At 49.4% G+C, this 18,066-nt stretch overlaps 1 protein-coding gene across 1 annotated transcript in view; it reads right to left on the bottom strand.

Annotated features, from left to right (window-relative positions):
• Window positions 1–18,066, bottom strand: part of LOC307014298 (uncharacterized protein) — a 146,931-nt gene that overhangs the window by 60,230 nt on the left and 68,635 nt on the right. Inside the window, exons 7-11 of the mRNA XM_079642171.1 lie at window positions 11,154–11,952; window positions 10,025–10,599; window positions 6,159–6,761; window positions 4,718–5,361; window positions 4,072–4,645 (exon numbers count right to left, since the gene is read on the bottom strand). Of these exons, the coding sequence (XP_079498297.1) occupies window positions 4,072–4,645; window positions 4,718–5,361; window positions 6,159–6,761; window positions 10,025–10,599; window positions 11,154–11,952 (3,195 nt within the window). The remainder of the gene's footprint in view (window positions 1–4,071; window positions 4,646–4,717; window positions 5,362–6,158; window positions 6,762–10,024; window positions 10,600–11,153; window positions 11,953–18,066) is intronic.

Raw genomic sequence — 18,066 nt, 5'->3', positions numbered from 1 at the left:
ATAGTTTATTCCAACATGATGGTCAACAGCGTGTGTTTAGTAGATTGGTATATTAGTACTCTAATTTATTCTGTATATGTTATAATGTTTGGATACTCCTCTGAATATGGGTCTTTTTTACACAGAATATTGTTTTTACATTTGTTATGTTTATCTTATATTTTAATCATTTTTTTGTTATTTTGTAATTCCTCTAGATTGATTGTCAAAATGTTGCTGTGACCAAATAATTTCCCAAATTGGGATAAATAAAGTGTCTGTCTGTCTGTCCGTCTGTCTGTCTGTGTCTGTGTGTCTCTCTGTGTGTCCGTCCGTCCGCCCGTCTGTCTGTCTGCCCGTCTGTCCGTCCATCTGTCTGTCCGTCCGTCTGTCTGTCTGCCTGTCGGTCTGCTTGTCTGTCTGTCTGTCTGTCTGTCTGTCTGTCTGACTGTCCGTCCGTCTTTCTGTCTGTCTGTATTTCTGTCCGTCTGTCTGTCCGTCTGCCTGTCTTTCTGTCCGTCTGTCTGTCTTTCTGTCTGTCTGTCCGTCTGTCTGTCCGTCCGTCCGTCTGTCTGTCTGTCTGTCCATCTGTCTGTCTGTCTGTCTGTCCGTCTGTCTGTCTGTCTGTCCGTCCGTCTGTCTGTCTGTCTAACATGCTTTTCTTTGTTTTGTCTGTGCCTGTTAGCTTTCACCTCTGCTTATGTTTGTGTCTGTTGTTGCCGATTATGTCCTTTAATATGTGCAGTCATTGCGCAGTCATTGTGCTCCTGTTATTACGTTTGTGTTATGTGCTGTTGTAAGTTTCTTTTAATACCATCAACCTGCCAGGCTCTGCACATTCACATGATGGTGCTTGGGGTATTTAATGTTCATGCCCAGTGGCGTATTTCAGGGTCATAAGTTTTGATCATTCAAAAAAATACAATTTATTTGAAAGTCCAGGTTTTCATCCTGAACTTTGAAAAATACAATGTTGCATTCAAAACAAAAAAAGTATTTGAAATAATTTTTCAGGTTGAATATTATTTTGATTCAGTTTAGCAATTTTTTTTAATAAAATATTTATTCTCATATTTCACTTTTATACATATTTTGATATTTGAAAAGTTGTTTTTTTCAGTTTCAGATTTTACATTTTCAGATTCAAAACAATTATTTTTTCAGTTTCAAATCTTTTTTTTTCAGGTTTCAATCTTTTTTTCGCCTTCAGATCGTTTTTCACTTTCAGATCTTTTTTTTTCGCTTTCAGATCTTTTTTTTTCGCTTTCAGACTTTTGACCCTGATATTGCTTCGGGGGGAGGGGCTTACCAAAGAGTAGTTTGGCACTTTGAGTGACAGCCCTCCCTCTGTCATGATGCCTTCATGGATGTTAGGTAGCGCAAGAAATACAACTACACACTTTCTAGACACAATACTCCCGTGATTGGTGGTAAACAAAACTGATACCAGCATCAAAGTTCCGTCAAGCGAGCTGTTGAGCATCGTATTTGGCAACAATCCAGGTGTAAGAGCAATAAACTGTGCTAGAATTTGAAATCACGTATCCGCAATCAAGCGTTGTCCCACTTCCACGTAGCTCCATGAATGCAGCATAGTATTGGCTTGGGTTGCGTTCCGATAATCCAAAAATCAGCTCCTAAATTCTAACCCTATCTCCTATTCCTTGACCTCTGAGTGAAACGTCACAGGGTTAAGGGATAGTGGAAAGGAGAGTTCAAAAGGACTTAGGAGAAGAGACTGCGGTACTTTAGAGAATCCAAATGCACTTTCACTATCTGACGTCTTTATGATGCGCCAGCGGACGTCATTGTGTGCGTCTGCTGCTGTAGTGAAACTATGGAAACTACAGTGTTCTATACAACGGACTACAACATGGATGTTTAATAAGAACGAGGGACTCATCTAGAGACTCTGCACCGTGCTCTGATGCTGTTGTTTTATGCTTTATGAACGTTGACAACAGAAAAACATATTCTTCATGACCAAAGTTGTAATTGAAATAAAAAAGGAAAGTGAAATTTATGCTCGTCACCCTCTCCCTCCGGTCCACATTAATACAAATGATCCAATATGTATGATTGTATAAAAATATCTTAAAATCAATACAAATGTATTTATTATAAACGTTAGTCCTTAACATCTATCACTGTGTATATCACCATTCAAACATCTTTTAAAAGTTGAACAAACCCCACACAGCTCAGTGAAATGTTGACTTTATTTGATCATTTCAGTAAAAACTAATGCTCATATTTCTCTTTTTGATTATAATACTGATGAACGTTCAAAACAAAGCACTTTGGCAACTTACCACATACGTTTTAAAATGCTTAATAAGCACCGTAACTTTCATGATATAATTTCTCCGTCATAATCGTTTGTTTCAGTGAACGGCCGACTGTTGTGTGACGCAAATGCTGCGGCTGCAAGGCATTGTGGGGCAGCATTTTCTCCTCTCCTTTCGGTAAGGGAGGTCCAGTGGTTCCTAAGCTAAAGGAGGTTATAAAGGAAGTTTGAAACCTCCTTTCCTTTCATTTGGAGAATTGGAACGGCAGTTAACATGGCTGCCACTGACATACTTCCGGGTCATTTCACTTGGTTAGGAAGGTTCCTAAGCTAAATGGACTATTGGAACGCAACCCTGGTTTTTGCGATCAGAATCAGAATACCTTTATTAGTCCCACAGGGGATACATTTATATTGTTACAGCAGTAACAGTAAGTAATGTTACCTAAAGCATGCATACATAGTATTAAAGATTAAAAAAAGAAATTATATAGTGTAGTGCCGAGAGACGGGAGTCGGAGGCGGGGTATCGAAGGTACAAGCTAGACTTTTATTTAACATCAGAACAACATGTAAACAGCTTTCAGCCCGGGAAGATAAGACCGGGGGAAACAGGAAGTCCGGTCAACTCACTAATGTCCGTGCGGAACAATACCCCAACCCATAGTTCCGTGGGTGAATAATGTCAATCACCACACAAGCCCCCCCAGAATTCACCCATAGTCAAAACCCTCGCGCCTGGGAGGAAGTACCGCCCGACCCCGGCGCGTACGGACCACAGGGGCTGAGGAGGGCGGGGCCGCAGGCGAGGGCAGGGGCAGGGGCAGGGGCGCCAACGAGGGCGAGGGCATCCCCACAGGGGGTGGGGGGCGGGACATGGGAGGGCGGCCCCGACGTGGGGGCAGAGCCAACTCCAACGGCCTGGAAACGTCCACGTGAGCAGGCTTAATCCGATCAACGGACACAGTCTCAGGCCTGCCACCAACGTCCACCACCAGGCTCTTGTCCCCGTGACGTATGACCCTGAACGGACCGTCGTAAGGGGGGCGCAGGGGACCGCGGTGAGCGTCGTGGCGAATAAAAACGAAATCCGCCGACCGTAATCCGGGGGACACCCGGAAAGCTGGGTTGCTGTGCTGCGACGTGGGGACGGGCGTGAATGTCCCGGCGGTCTCCAGCAGGGAGGAGCGCTGCCCGGCTGCAGACCAGGGCACAGTGGCGGTGGGAATGAATTCCCCGGGGACCCGTAGCGTCTGGCCATAGACGAGCTCCGCCGACGAGGACTGCAGGTCTTCCTTGGGGGCACACCTGAGGCCGAGCATAACCCACGGGAGCTTATCCACCCAGTTGCCGTCTGTCAATCCGGCACGCAGTGACGCCTTCATGGATCGGTGAAACCGCTCACACAATCCGTTAGCCTGGGGGTGATATGCGGTGGTGCGGTGCAGCTTGACCCCCAAACCCACAGCAACAGCGTTCCACAGCTCCGAGGTGAACTGAGAACCGCGGTCAGAGGAGAGGTCAGACGGGGTCCCGAAGCGCGCCACCCACGTGCCGATGAAAGCGCGGGCGACGTCGGAAGCTGACGTCGAGGTGAGGGGAACGGCCTCGGGCCAGCGGGTCGTCCTGTCCACCATCGTAAACAGGTAGGTGAAACCGTGAGAGGGGGGAAGCGGACCTACGAGGTCGACATTGACATGGTCAAACCTCCTCTCAGGAACCGCAAACAGTTCAAAAGGGGCCCTAGTATGGCGGTGGACTTTAGCCCGTTGACAAGCCACGCATGCGTCGACCCAGGACTTCACGTCCTTCTTAAGCCCCTGCCACACGAACTTCTGCGACACCAACTTCACGGACGGTTTCCTACCGGGGTGGGAAAGATTGTGAACCGCCTCAAAAACGGGTCGGCGCCAGTCCGTAGGGACTAGCGGTCGAGGCTGGCCCGTGGAGATGTCACACCACAGCTTCGCGCCCGAGTCACCGACCGTGACCTCCTCCAGTCGCAATCCCGTGACCGAGGCCTTGAGGGTCTGGACCCCGTGGTCAGAGGCCTGGTCAGCGCCCATGCGGAGGTAATCGAGGCCCAGCTGCACAGCTCCGATGACCGCTCTGGAGAGGCAGTCCGCGACCACGTTAGCCTTGCCAGCGATGTGTCGTATGTCCGTGGTGTACTCGGAGATGTACGAAAGCTGGCGTTGCTGTCGGGCGGACCACGGCTCGGCCACCTTGGACATGCAGAAAGTAAGTGGCTTGTGATCCACAAACGCCGCAAACTCCCGGCCTTCCAGCAGGAAACGGAAGTGGCGAACAGCCAAATAGAGACCAAGGAGTTCCCTGTCGAAAGCGCTGTACTTGCGCTCCCTGGGAGTCAACTGGCGGCTGAAAAAGGCAAGCGGTTGCCAGGCGCCGTCGACCCATTGTTCATGCACCGCGCCCACAGCGTAGTCAGACGCGTCGGTGGTGATAGCGATGGGGGCCCTGTGTGACGGGTGAGCCAACATGGCGGCTTCGCTCAGGGCGGCTTTGGTGGCATCGAAAGCGGCTTCCCTTTCAGCCGTCCAGTCTATGGCCTGGCCGGGGGACTTGTCCTTGAGGGCCTCGTACAGCGGGCGCATGGTGTGGGCCGCCCGGCGGATGAACCGGTGATAAAACGTCACCATCCCGAGGAACTCTCGGAGCGCCCGAGCTGTAGACGGTCGTGGAAAGGCGGACACGGCCTCCACTTTCGATGGGAGGGGGGCGGCTCCATCTTTGCTGATGAGATGCCCGAGGAAGTGGATGGAGGACAACCCGAACTGACACTTTGCCGGGTTGATAATCAGGCCGTGTTGGCTGAGCCTCGCAAAAAGGACACGGAGATGTGCATGGTGCTCTTCAGAGGAGGAGCTGGCGACAAGGATGTCGTCTAAATAGACGAAAATGAATGGCATGTCTCTGAGCGCCGAATCCATCAGCCGCTGAAAGGACTGAGCTGCGTTCTTAAGTCCAAACGGCATACGCAGGAACTCGAAAAGCCCGAACGGCGTAATCACCGCAGTTTTGGGGACGTCTGAGGGGTGCACCGGAACCTGATGGTAGCCCCGCACCAGATCCACCTTGGAGAAAACCAGCTTGCCCGCCAGGTGTGAAGAGAAGTCCTGGATGTGAGGGACCGGGTAGCGGTCTGGCGTAGTGGCGTCGTTAAGGCGGCGGTAGTCACCACACGGTCGCCAGCCACCGGCTGATTTAGGGACCATGTGGAGCGGCGAAGCCCAAGGGCTGTCCGAGCGGCGGATGATGCCCAGACGCTCCATGCTGTCGAACTCCGACTTGGCGACCGACAGCATGTCAGGGTTGAGCCGCCGGGCCCTAGCATAGACTGGGGGGCCTTCAGTGTCAATGTGGTGCTCTACCCTGTGTTTGGTAGTGGCAGCGGAAAAGGTGGGCTGCGTCAAGTCGGGAAACTCACTGAGAAGGTGCTGGAACTTGTCACCCTGTGAGAGTGAGCTGGAGAGCCCGCTGAATGACGCCTCGCCGCGGGTACATGCGAACGAGGCAAACGTCAGTGCGTCCACCAGGCGGCTGTTCTTGACGTCCACCAGCAGTCCGTGAGCGCACAGGAAGTCTGCGCCAAGGAGGGCGAAGGAGATGTCAGCCGTGATGAAATCCCACTTAAACCGCTGACCCTCGAAACACAGGTCCACTGTCTTTGTGCCATAGGTGCGGATAGGGGTGTCGTTAGCGGACGTCAAAGGTGGGCCGTGGCCCCCACCGGCGGCGTCCTCCACCGTAGCCGGCAGGACGCTCCGCTGGGCTCCTGTGTCACAAAGGAGTCTGCGACCAGAGAGGGTGTCCCTGATGAACAGGAGCCGGTTGGATGTGCCCACGCTCGCGGCCACTACCGAGCGCAGGCCTTGGCGTTTCCCGTTTCCTTGTAGGTGCAGGGGGGACGGCACATCCTCGCTTTCGCCCCATAGCGTGCATGGTACTGACACAGGCCAGGGCTGGAGTCGCTGACGTCGGCCCTGGAGCTTCTGCTAGGTGGCATGCCTCTACCAGGGAAGGAGCCGCTGCGTGTCGGGGCCAGCACCTCAGGGGTAAAACGCTGGGTGGCCAGGAAGAACCGGTCAGCTTCTTCGGCTAAAGCGCGTGGCTCAGTAATAGCCGTGTTAGCGAGCGCTGTCTGAACATGCGGCGGCATGTGCCGAAGAAACAGTTCTATGAACAAAAAATTGGGTTCTTCCGTACCTAGCAGGTTGAGCATCATTTCCATGTGGTCAGAAGGCTTGCTGTCTCCCAGGCTATGAATAGCGAGCAGGCGTCGGGCCCGTTCCGACCGAGACAGCTCGAAAGTCTTTAGCAGGAAAGCCTTGAACGCTGCATATTTATCCTGGGCAGGGGGAGATGTAATAAAGCCCACCGTCCGGGTCGCAGTGGAGCTTCCCAGTGCCGAAACGACGTGGAAATAGCGTGATGCGTCATCAGTTACTCCGCGGAGGGCGAACTGAGCCTCCGCCTGTGCGAACCATGCAGCCGCAGATGTATCCCAAAACTCCGGCAGTTTGAAAAAAACGGCGTTATTTGCCATGCTCGGTTCAGTCTCGGATCCTTCTACGAGACTTATGTCGGGGTCACCAATGTAGTGCCGAGAGACGGGAGTCGGAGGCGGGGTATCGAAGGTACAAGCTAGACTTTTATTTAACATCAGAACAACATGTAAACAGCTTTCAGCCCGGGAAGATAAGACCGGGGGAAACAGGAAGTCCGGTCAACTCACTAATGTCCGTGCGGAACAATACCCCAACCCATAGTTCCGTGGGTGAATAATGTCAATCACCACACAAGCCTATATTTTTTAAGTTACACATTTGACATAATACACACCCTGTGACAGTTCTGCGGATTTAGCAGCCAGGTATATATTGCACAGTTTTTAACGGCATATATATATTGCACATATTGCAAATATTGCACATAGTTGGTATCTATCAACAAGAGGTGTTATACACAAGTTATTGAGCCGTTTCCGCTCTACATCCTGAACTCCTCCCTTCGATGCAATGCACTTCCGTTTTGGCGGACTGGGTTTGTTTTGCTAGCTAGCTCCGTTGTGCCGACAAAGCACTGATATCGCAGAGACAAAGAGGATATAACAATTACAACATGAAGAAAAGTGGTTCGGGAACTACGTGTGCGGTAGTTGGTTGCAATCACTCGAGAAAGCACCTGAACGAGTGGTTAGATAGAGAGTGCTACGACCACAAACCAGCACCCAGCACCCAGCCATGTTGTTCATTAAATACAGATAAACACAACAAATACTGCATGCATTGTATTTTTTAATATTATATATGAATATTTTCATAGTGATGTAATTGTGTGGGCTGCTTTTATATTTTAATTTGTAATACCTGTTAGGATTAAACATGTGATCTTTCTTGTTGAAGCCATTTCTTTAGTTTCCTCTAAACAATTAATTAATTCAGTGTTATTTATGTACAGTATGAGCTTAATATGAATGATGAACTGTGTTAAAAGAAATTGTAGCACTCTAAGGAACATATGAAATGCAATAATGCAATAACAGTGCAATAATGAAATTAAATTAGATCAAACTTTATTTTCACTCAAACAGTACAGGCACATATGATATATTGCACAGCATAAAGAGATCATGTAAATTGTGCATTATGTAAACAACAGACAACTGTTGGCTCCTGTGGGCATGACCTAAATAAGGCAGTTTATTATGCTGGGCCACGTCGTCATGTTATCCTCCCAGTTTTGCACTGAATTCGGGTGGGGGAGAGTAACGCCATCTCCAGTCAAAGAAGTAGAATCGTGTTCCCAAGCTAGCATCACTGTTGGCATCGAAATCGCTGTGTTTACACCAGTGCCCGTCTGACTGTTTACACCGGTTTACACCGACAGACGCTGTGCAAAAGACTTCCGGCGGAAATGAAGTGCATTTGTGTAGGGTTATGGCGCTACCCGTGGTTTGTCGCGTAAACTTGTCTATAGTCTGTGTTGTTTTGTGCAGGGTCTACTAGGGGCTGTGCTGGTTGTATAGTCGGACCGCTGCAGGAAGGAAGGACCTGTGGTATCTCTCCGTGAGACAGCGGGGGATGGCGTCAGGTCCACCAGAACAACCTGCTGGCTCGTTGCGGATACGTAATTTCACAATCTAACACAGTTTATTTGTACTTGATTGTTGCCAACTACGATGCTCAACAGCTCGCTTAACGGAACTTTGACGCTGGTCTCAGTTTTCTAACATCCATGAAGGCAACATGACAGAGGGAGGCCTGTCACTCAGGATGCCAAACTACTATTTGGTAAGCCCCGCCCCCCCAAGCAATATCAGGGCCAAAAGTTTGAAAGCGAAAAAAAACGATCTGAAAGCGAAAAAAAAAGATCTGAAAGTGAAAAACGATTTGAAGGTGAAAAGCAATCTGAAAACTGAAAAAACAAGATTTGAAACTGAAAAAATAATTGTTTTGAATCTGAAAACGAAAAATCTCTGCTGAAAAAAATAAGGATTCAAATATCAAAATATTTATAAAAGTGAAATCTGAAAATAAATATATTATTCAAAAAAATAGCTGAACCGAATCAAAAATAATATTCAACCTGAAAAATTATTTCAAATACTTTTTTAAATTTTGAATACATCATTGTATTTTTCAAAGTTCAGGATAAAAACTTGAACTTACAAATAAATTGTATATTTTTGAATGATCAAAACTTATGACCCTGAAATAGCTCAATACATGGCTGGTGAGGCACTGGCACTGACTCTTCAGGTTTACAAATATTATATTTTGACCTAAATCAAAATGTAATATTATTTTCAAAAGCTTTTTTTGTCTGATGCTTTGATTAATTTTAAACAGACAGTTCAACAGAAGGATACCCACAAAATGTAATTTTATCATTTAAATATTGGATTGTTCTCTCTTAGTAAGATCCCATTTTCAATAAAATGGTGGTCTTACCTTGACTTGAAGATGAAGTCCATTTGCCTATCCTTCTGGACGAAAATCTCTATTACTTTTTTGTAAAAGTCCTCCTTATCTTATTGTAGTTTCAAAAGTCTATTATAAATCTAATCGATAGATTTATGATTCGAAAATAATAAAAGTAGGGTAAACATGTGGATATTATCCGGCTGAACAAAACGTGCATTTATCTAACAGCTACGTTTCGCACAGATCTTATTTTGAGCTATTTTCTAAAATCCTATGGAGAAATCTCATTGCTTTTTTGTGGAGGGAACCCATGCGCAGCTTACTTCCTGGTTTAAGGACCCGTCTCTTTAATCCTCTTCACACACCACGCTTTTCGCGGCACACGTACTTACAGCCAATAAGCTCTGAATTATGGCAGCTCACTGCCCCTATGGTCATTATTTTTTTGCCACACACATTAAATAGGACAATACTCTGAGCATGCGCAGTGTGCAGTGTAGTTTTTACAGTCACCGTTCACTTAGACAGTGAGAGGGAGGGGCATGATCGGGTTTTGTCCCACATGGTTCTCAACAGCTCAATAGGCACACACTGTAGACACTAATTAGAAGAACACAGACGTAATGTACAGACAAATCAGATGATTAAACATGATCTTAAAATATATTTTAATTAATTTTTTGCAATTTGTTGTAATCATTATTTTTAATACTTTTTGCTGACACTAGGTGGGGCTGTGCCTGCCCCTAATGACCAGTCGCCACTGTGCATGCCCCTTACAAATAAATCAACAAAGACAAAGTGTAAATACCTTCAGCGTGCCAATGTCTTCAGTGCGAACCACAAATTCATCCCGCTCACGGAAGAGTCCCTCCCCACCGCTCTCGCTGTCCTCCTCCTCACTCTCCCCAGCTATGGCGGCATCTGCCTGCTTCTTGGCTAGGTGGAGGGAAGTTAGACGCTGAGACGCCGGGGGCTCCTCAGGGGTTGGAGGGGATGGTGGCGGAGAGGAGGATGAAGAGGAGGGTGAAGAGGGTGAGGAAGAGATGAGTGAGAAGGGGGAAGGCTGCTCAGCTTCAGGCTCCTGGTCCTGATCAGAGGATGAAGGGGGAGGTGTGGTGGAGGGCGGGGGAATGGACTGGCTCAAGGGAAGGTTGGAGAGGGGGGAGGAGAGGATGGTGGGAGGGGAGGTGGAGCCTGCAGGGGGAGCCGGTTGGAAGGAGAACTCCAGCTGCTCAGACAGAGGATCCTCCTGCAGGACCAGCAGCTGGGGGGGGACGGAGAGACTCAGGGGAGGGAGGGGTGGGGGGGAAGAATTGGATGGGGGTGAGGCGGAGAGGGGTGGTGATGGAGAGGGAGGAGCAGGGGAAAGGTCTGATGGAGGACCTGAAAGTGTAGGAGAAACATTTCAGAAAGTGAGAAATGCTGTCAGGGATGGGGGGGGGGGGGGGGGGGGGGAACCTGACTCAGCATTTTCCTTCCCTGGTTCGGTGTGTTTGGCACATCAAATAACAGCCTGATATCAGTCTGAGACAACATATTTTTTTTTGTGAATTTCTTTCTTTCTATGAATTAAATAACATTACGGTTAACTTACTCTTTATTCAGAGTGTTGTCATGGCATATCTTCAGTGAATGGAGTTGTCATTAAGACGCCTCAGATGTCATCACTAGACCAAAGTTTTAAAAGGTAGCCTTTAACTCCTTCTGGTTGTTCTTTCTGCTATAGGGAGTCAGCAGAGACAAATCAGCATCTGTTATCACATGACTGAGGTTCTATAGTGAGGTCACATTAGAGCAGGGGGGCGTCTCCATGAGAAGCTGCCTGGTGAGGGATCCTGACTTAAGATGGTTTCAGTCCATATAACCTTTCAGGACATGACCAGACAAACTGAGTAGAGGAAATGTTACAGTTTAAAAGAAAGGGGGAGAAACAGTACCTTCAACCTCCAGGACCTCGGGAGTCTGCACTTCAGACCTCCTTTCCTCCTCTTCCTTCTCCTGCTGCTCTGCCAGTGCTCCCTGCAGCAGACCCTGTGGATCTCGTCTTGTTTCCTCACTGCCTCCCTGCTGCTCCTTCTCTCGTCCCTCCTTCTCCTCCCTCCCCTCTGCTCTCTCTGTATTGGTCTGCGGGGAGACCAAGTTCTCCTCTTCTTTGTCCTGTATGTGATCCTGTGTGTACATTAGCACCTCCTCTTTTCCATTTTCCATACTTGGGATGAGTGGAGGCATGGCGGGAAGGGTGGGGCTGAGCGGGGACTCCTGTGGGGTGGGCGGGGACAGGGTGGGCAGGGCCTTAGCCATGGCACAAGCCATTGCAGCAGCCAATGAGTGCGGAGTGTCGTAGAGGGCGGAGATGGCCGAGGAGATGCTCTTCTGCAGGTCTTGGTTCTTACTGACTGAGTCCTCCTCATCAGAGGAGAAGGACGGCAGCGTCTCCAGGTTCCTCTTCAGATCCTCGTCCAGTGGCTTGCAGCTGCTGAGAGCCAGGTCTGCCCCGTCACACTGCCCCCCCCCGCTAAATGTTCCTGCAGCCTGCTGTGGAGGAGTCGGTAGTAGAGCAGGAGGAAGTGAGGATAAGGGTCTGATCTCCCCCTTCAGAGAGGAACACAGATCCAGGGACTCCTGCTCATGTCTGTCATGTCCGAGTTCAAGGCCTGACTGCTTTTTGCCTGTCTTCAGGAAGTCAAGAAAAGAGGTCATGAAGCCCGGTTTGAAGTCAAAGGACTTCTCATCAGCCTGCAAAAGGAAACAGAGCCAAACTATTCACTGAGGAAAGCTATATTCTTCTCTACATTGCAAAAAACTTTTTCAACCAGTAAGCTTGTCTAATTTTCACTCCACACGACTGGATTCACAGAGTTTTGATTTGTGTTGATGGCAGCGGAGCCTGCGGTTCCCATAACTTTACTACGTTGTAAACAAAGTCATGGTTATGTAAATGTGAGCAAACAGAGGCCTATTCACACATAAAGCAGAAACATTGTTCATATAAAACATTGAATGTGCCACTTCTGTTGCCAGAGCTGTGATTTATTCCCATGCCTTCCTCTGTATCTGTTATATCTTACACAGGCTCCGACTTCCAATGCAGGGGTTCCCAAACTTTTCAGCCCGCGACCCCCAAAATAACAGTGCCAGAGACTGGCGGCCCCCTGTCGACGGACGGACGGACGGGGGGTGCTAGTGAATGAATTTGTTTGTAAAGGTTGAGAAACAGAGCCTTGTTGCGGGGAAATGATATACAGATGGCTAGTCCGCCCCTGAAAATGTTTATGGTCTATGCAAACGTTATTATTAATAATAATTATACTTTATTTTTTATACTGGACTCTATGGGTGCTACCCTCAATCATGAGAGGTTTCTCAATGCTCAAATTTCCCCTCCTCGACTCCTCGACTCCTCGGTCCTCCGGTAGTGACCTGGAAATGAATTTCAGCGCGCCATTTTGAAGGACATCTCATTTCTCTAAATGCACTTCGAGGACCGAGCATAGAGCGTCGAGGAGGCTCTCTGGAGGAGCTATAACCGAGGAGACACTGATGCATCCTCCACGGCTCCTCCACGGATGCATTTCCGGGAACAGTGGAGGCGTGACGCACGGCCGGACTTATCTCAGCCAATGACAGCTCTGCATGCTTGGATATTATTTTAGTAACTGCTTTCATCGCAACGCGATGTTTACAGTGAGAACAGCTGTGAGGTCCGTGCAGAAACCAGAGCAGTGTGTAAAATACATATCACTCAGTATAACAGGCCTAAATTACTTTCTGTATTTGTATGCTGTAGTTTAGTAGATATCTACAAACAAAGAGTCGATATTTTTCTAAGACCATTTATTGCTTCACATAATAAATTACACAACGGCTGTAGCCTGATTATGCTTTAGGAGCAGTAGGTGTATGTGATACAGTGTGTAGGTGTGTTTGTTGTACAGTGCGTAGATGCGGCGGACAGACGGGTCTCAGTTGGTTTGGTGTCCTATGCTTACTTTTAATACTTGTACAACTTTTGGTCCGTAATTTCAATTCCCCATTTCAGCGACCAGAGAAAGGGGGGGGATTCTGAAATTGTATATATTTATATAAATATATGTGTGTGTGTGTGTATATGTCCGCATCTGTAGCCTGTTATTGTCTCATTATACCGCACTGTCAATTAATTAAAAGTAAATATACTGTATATAAGTTGTCATGAACACATCTGTCCATCAGAGTGCTGCTGTGCCTCCTGTCATCATTAATGGAGGTCTCTTTAAAATTACCACTCAGAGAAGAGGAGTTCTCATTTCTCTAACCGCCTGCTGTTTCCACTCCTCTCTCCTCGGTTCCCCTCCTCAGTCCTCCGCTCGCATCTCCTGTGGGCGGCACCAAGTCTCGAGGAGAGGAGTCGAGGATAGGAGTCGAGGAGGGGAAATTTGAGTATTGAGAAACCTCTATGCTATGCGAGCATTCACCTGAGATATCTATAAACGTAGCCGCCCCCTCGGGGCGGGCCTAACTGAACGTGGTATGGCTGTATCAACAGCCTTGTTCAACGGCGTGAGTGTGGAGGACATATGCACGGCGGCGTCTTGGTCTACGACAGGCCCCTTCATAAGGTTCTATTTCATCCTTACTGACCGCCAGAGGCGGTGCTTTAGCACTAGATATCTTCTGTCTGGTGCATGCGTAGTTCGAATATTTATATCAACAAATTCACGTGTGACCTCTTAAGGCATAAGTTCCGGTGTTGTCAACAAGTTCAGTTCTTTTTCATCTTCTCGCTGCGCAGGTTACTACTTTTTTAGTAGAAGCCAAGCTAAGCTTATTGAACATTAAGATTCTAGCTCATCGCTACCTGTAGCCTTGTAATCGTCTCGATCGGAGCTGCGGGCTAGGAAAACGCTCGTCCTCCAATGGCTGCGACGAGCTAGCTGTCTGCCCTCCCAAGGGAGGGGACCGCGGTGTTCAACACTCTGACCCTAGGAGCTCCGGGCCGGTAAAAAGCGGACGCTCCTGCACGTCAGCCGGTGAGATTGCTACCATTTATCGCTGATTTTGCTATCCATTCTCAAGCTAATGAGATAACTGTGTACAAGTTAGCAGAGGGCTCTCGCTAATTTGTTACTGCGCTAGTGAAGGGAACGTCTCCACCCCCCTCTCACTACATACATTTGGTTCCTTGCTTGTTCTATCGTCCAGTTATCTGAGTGTTTTCGTTCAAGCTAACTGTTACGGCGCTAGTGAAGGGAGCGTCTCCGCCCCCCTCTCACTACATACATTTGGTTCCTTGCCTGTTCTATGGTCCAGTTAGCTGAGTGTTTTCGTTCAAGCTAACTGTTACAGCGCTAGTGAAGGGAGCGTGTCCGCCCCCCTCTAACCGCATACATTTGTTGTTTCCTTACCTGTTCTATCGTCCAGTTAACTGAGTGCTCTCGCTCAAAGCTAACTTGCTACAGCGCTAGTGAAGAGAGTGTTTCCGCTCCCCTCTCCCTGCTCACAGTTGGTTCCTGTTGCATCCTCCAGTTAACTGAGTGCTCTCGCTCAAAGTTAACTTGCTACAGCGCTAGTGAAGAGAGTGTTTCCGCTCCCCTCTCACTGCACACAGTTCGTTTAATGCCCGTTCCATCCTTCAGTTAGCAGAGTGCTCTCGCTTAGGCTAACTTGCTACGGCGCTAGTGGAGAGAGTATTCCCGCTCTACTCTCACGGCATAAAACCATTAAATTACTTCATTGTTCTCACCCCAGTTAGCAGAGTGCTCACGCTCAAGCTAACTACTATTGTGCTCACTCCCCTCCACTGCATATTTGTTTCCTGGCCCAGTTATTTACAGTCAGCTGAGCGCTCTAGCTATCGCTAGATCTAACGGCTCTAACACCTGTATGGCTCCTCTTTAACCAGAGGATGGCCATGACCTTTGCCCCTCTTGTCTTGGCCTCGAGCATTTGAGGGAGGGCCTTTCGGAAGACCCGTGCATGAATTGCACCATCATGCCTCGTGCGGTAGGAGCTGCTAGACTAGCCGAGGTTGAACTACTGACTGAGGGTGGCCTTCCCCCTGCACAGTCGACTCTGCACAGCCCAACCTACCCATCCTAGGCGTTGGGCCGCAGAGGCTGCGGGTGCACCGCCCAAGAAGAGGACTAAACCCGATAGGCTGTCCTCCAGGGTGGACCTACTCACTACTGAGCTAGCCCAGATGAAGTGACTCCTCTTGGCTCTCCATTATGGTGCCCGTACAGAGCACGCCGCTGCCCCCGATCCACCCGTGGCTGAGCTGGTTCTAGATGACGGTGTGTTCTCAATGGCAGCTTCAGCCACTCAATTGAATGAGTATGACGGGGAGAGCCCATCCCATGCTTCTGGGCCTGGCTCCTGTACCTCAGCTCATGGTCCCTCGGAGGAGGCAGATGACGGCTCCATGGGTACTGTCATTCGCATGGCACTGGCTCACCAGCAGCTGGATGCGCAGCAGCCCGAAACAGCGCCTGCCAGTGTGTTCTTTAGGCGCACTCCGGCACCCGCCACCCGCCACCCGCCACCTTTACTGTTCCTCCCACTTGTGAGTATCTGAGGGAGTTACATGCATGCTGGAGGGACACTAAGGCTATTTACAGTCTTACGTCCGATGACCGAGCCTTGGCAGCCATGCAGGATGCGTTAAGAGTTGGTCTTGACCACACGCCGGCTGTTGAGCCTACCATTGCTTCCCTCATAGTTCCCCTGATGAAGCTCTGAGGTCGGAGGCCAGGTGCCCTCGACTCCAATGTCGGGTCACTGATGACCTGCTCACTAAGCAGGATGCTCTTAGCGCTTCCTCTACCAGCCTCAGTGACGCCTCATTACAGGCGTTCGCTCTGATGTCTAGAGAGCTTGGGCGCCTGATGTCCACTTTCGTCCAGACTCGTCGCCAGGTTTGGCTGGCACAGTCACCCTTATCAGAGACATGTAGGAGGACTCTCCCTGCTGTCCCAGTGGAGCCGGGGGAGCTGTTCGGTTCAGCTGCCGTACAGGTGCTCGAACGGACTGTCCAAACTAGTCAGACCAGGCAACAGTTCTCAGCTCTTCTCAGAGACATGCCCTCCCCCCGGTAGGCCTAGAGGTTCCGCGTCTGCCTCCCGAGGCCGCTCCCATCCACCGGCTCACCCCGGTGCCCGCCATGGGCCTTAGCGCCCCACGAGGGGGCCGGCCTGCTACGGTCCTGTTAACTCGCCCCCAAGGCAGCCTCGGTATCCGGTGCCTAACCGTCGCACCCCCCAGAGCCAGAGGCCGGGGGGAAAGGTACTCAGGGTCTGGGGCCGGCTGTTAGTTATTTCTCCTAGCAGCAGCTCAACTACTGGGTAGCTCAAGCTTCAGACCCCTGGGTGGTTTCCATCTTAACCCAAGGGTACAAGCTTCAGTTCCGACGCTGGCCCCCAGTCTTCAGCCGGGTCAAGATGACCACCATAAGCGACCCGGCAAAAGAAATCACCCTAAACCAGGAGCTGTCAGTCCTCCTTGCCAAGGGTGAAATCGAGCCTGTGGACCCCATCTCACAGCCCGGGGGCTTCTACTCTACCTACTTCCTGGTAAGGAAGAAAGGCGGTGGACTTCGCCCAATCCTCGATCTGAGGGGATTCAACAAGTTCCTATGGATTTTTTACCTTTCCATGTGCTGAACACAGCGGACGTTCTTCGTACAGTGGCCAGGGGGGAATGGTTCACGTCCGTTGACTTGAAGGAAGCTTATTTTCATGTGCCTATTGTGCCTCATCACAGGCAGTGTCTTCGCTTTGCCATCAGAGGCCGTCATTTCCAGTTCAGGATGCTCCCATTCGGACTCTCCCTCTCCTTAGACGACTGGTTAATCTGTGCACCATCCCGGTTACAGACGATCCAGGACACGGCTCTCCTTCTCTCTCATGTTGCCCGGCTAGGCCTCAGGGTGAACATGGAGAAGAGTTGTCTGAACCCCCCTCAGAGCCTAACCTTCATTGGGGTGGCTCTGGACACAGTCACTCAACCAGCGAAGGCAGTGTTCTCGCCCCCACTCCTGATAGACGTGATGCTTTATTCTGGCAGCAGCCGACTGGATAAGCTGTCCTGCTAAAACTTTTTTTTTTTTTTTCCAGCTAGGTGAAGGCAGTGCTCTCGCTCCCGCTCCTTCTGCTGGTAACATGGGTGTAGTTACATCCTTTTATGTTCGGCGAGTAGGAGCGTTTATCTTCTCTTTCCGTTCAGCAGGTAGCTGGTGAAGGCTGTGTTCTCGCACCCCGCTCCCGCCTACGCTGCATCTGGCATTCATTATTAACTCAACCAGTTAGGGTGGTGTTCTCGCCCCCGCTCCTGTTAGACGCGCTGCTTTATTCTAGCAGCAGTTGCCTGGCTAAACTGCCCTGTTAAATGTCCTTATCTAATCCACCTAGGTGAATGCAGTGCTCTCGCTCCCGCTCTCTCTGCTGGTAACGTGGGTGTAGGATATTTACATCCCTCTCTGTGTTCGGCGAGTAGGAGCTGTGACGAAGGTAACTTTGTCACTGTGGACTGACGGCTTCGGGCCTTGCATATGTGCACATTTGTATACAATTTATTCTATTGATGTAGTGTTTATTGTATTTTATTTTAAAATGTGTTCCTCTTTCCCCTTGTATGTTGCCGTTGATTGTGTGCACCTGGTGCCCTGTGTTGTCTCCTCCCCCCTCACCTGTGTCCTATTAGGTTGATTGGGTTGTGCATTTAGGCTCTGGGGTTTTTCTGTTTGAGAGAGTGTGTGTGAGATCATTGTGGCTGGTGACTGTGTTCACAGCAACAGCAGGATTGAGGCTGTGTGTCATGTTTTCATGATGTAATAAATGCCCACACTGGGTTTTATTTTGGACGTTCTGCCTCTGC

This window comes from Notothenia rossii, assembly GCF_949606895.1.
Source record: "Notothenia rossii genome assembly, chromosome: 8".
NCBI lineage: Eukaryota > Metazoa > Chordata > Actinopteri > Perciformes > Nototheniidae > Notothenia > Notothenia rossii.
The sequence above is the reverse complement of the archived record's forward strand: the minus strand, read 5'-3'. Positions and strand labels throughout refer to the sequence as shown.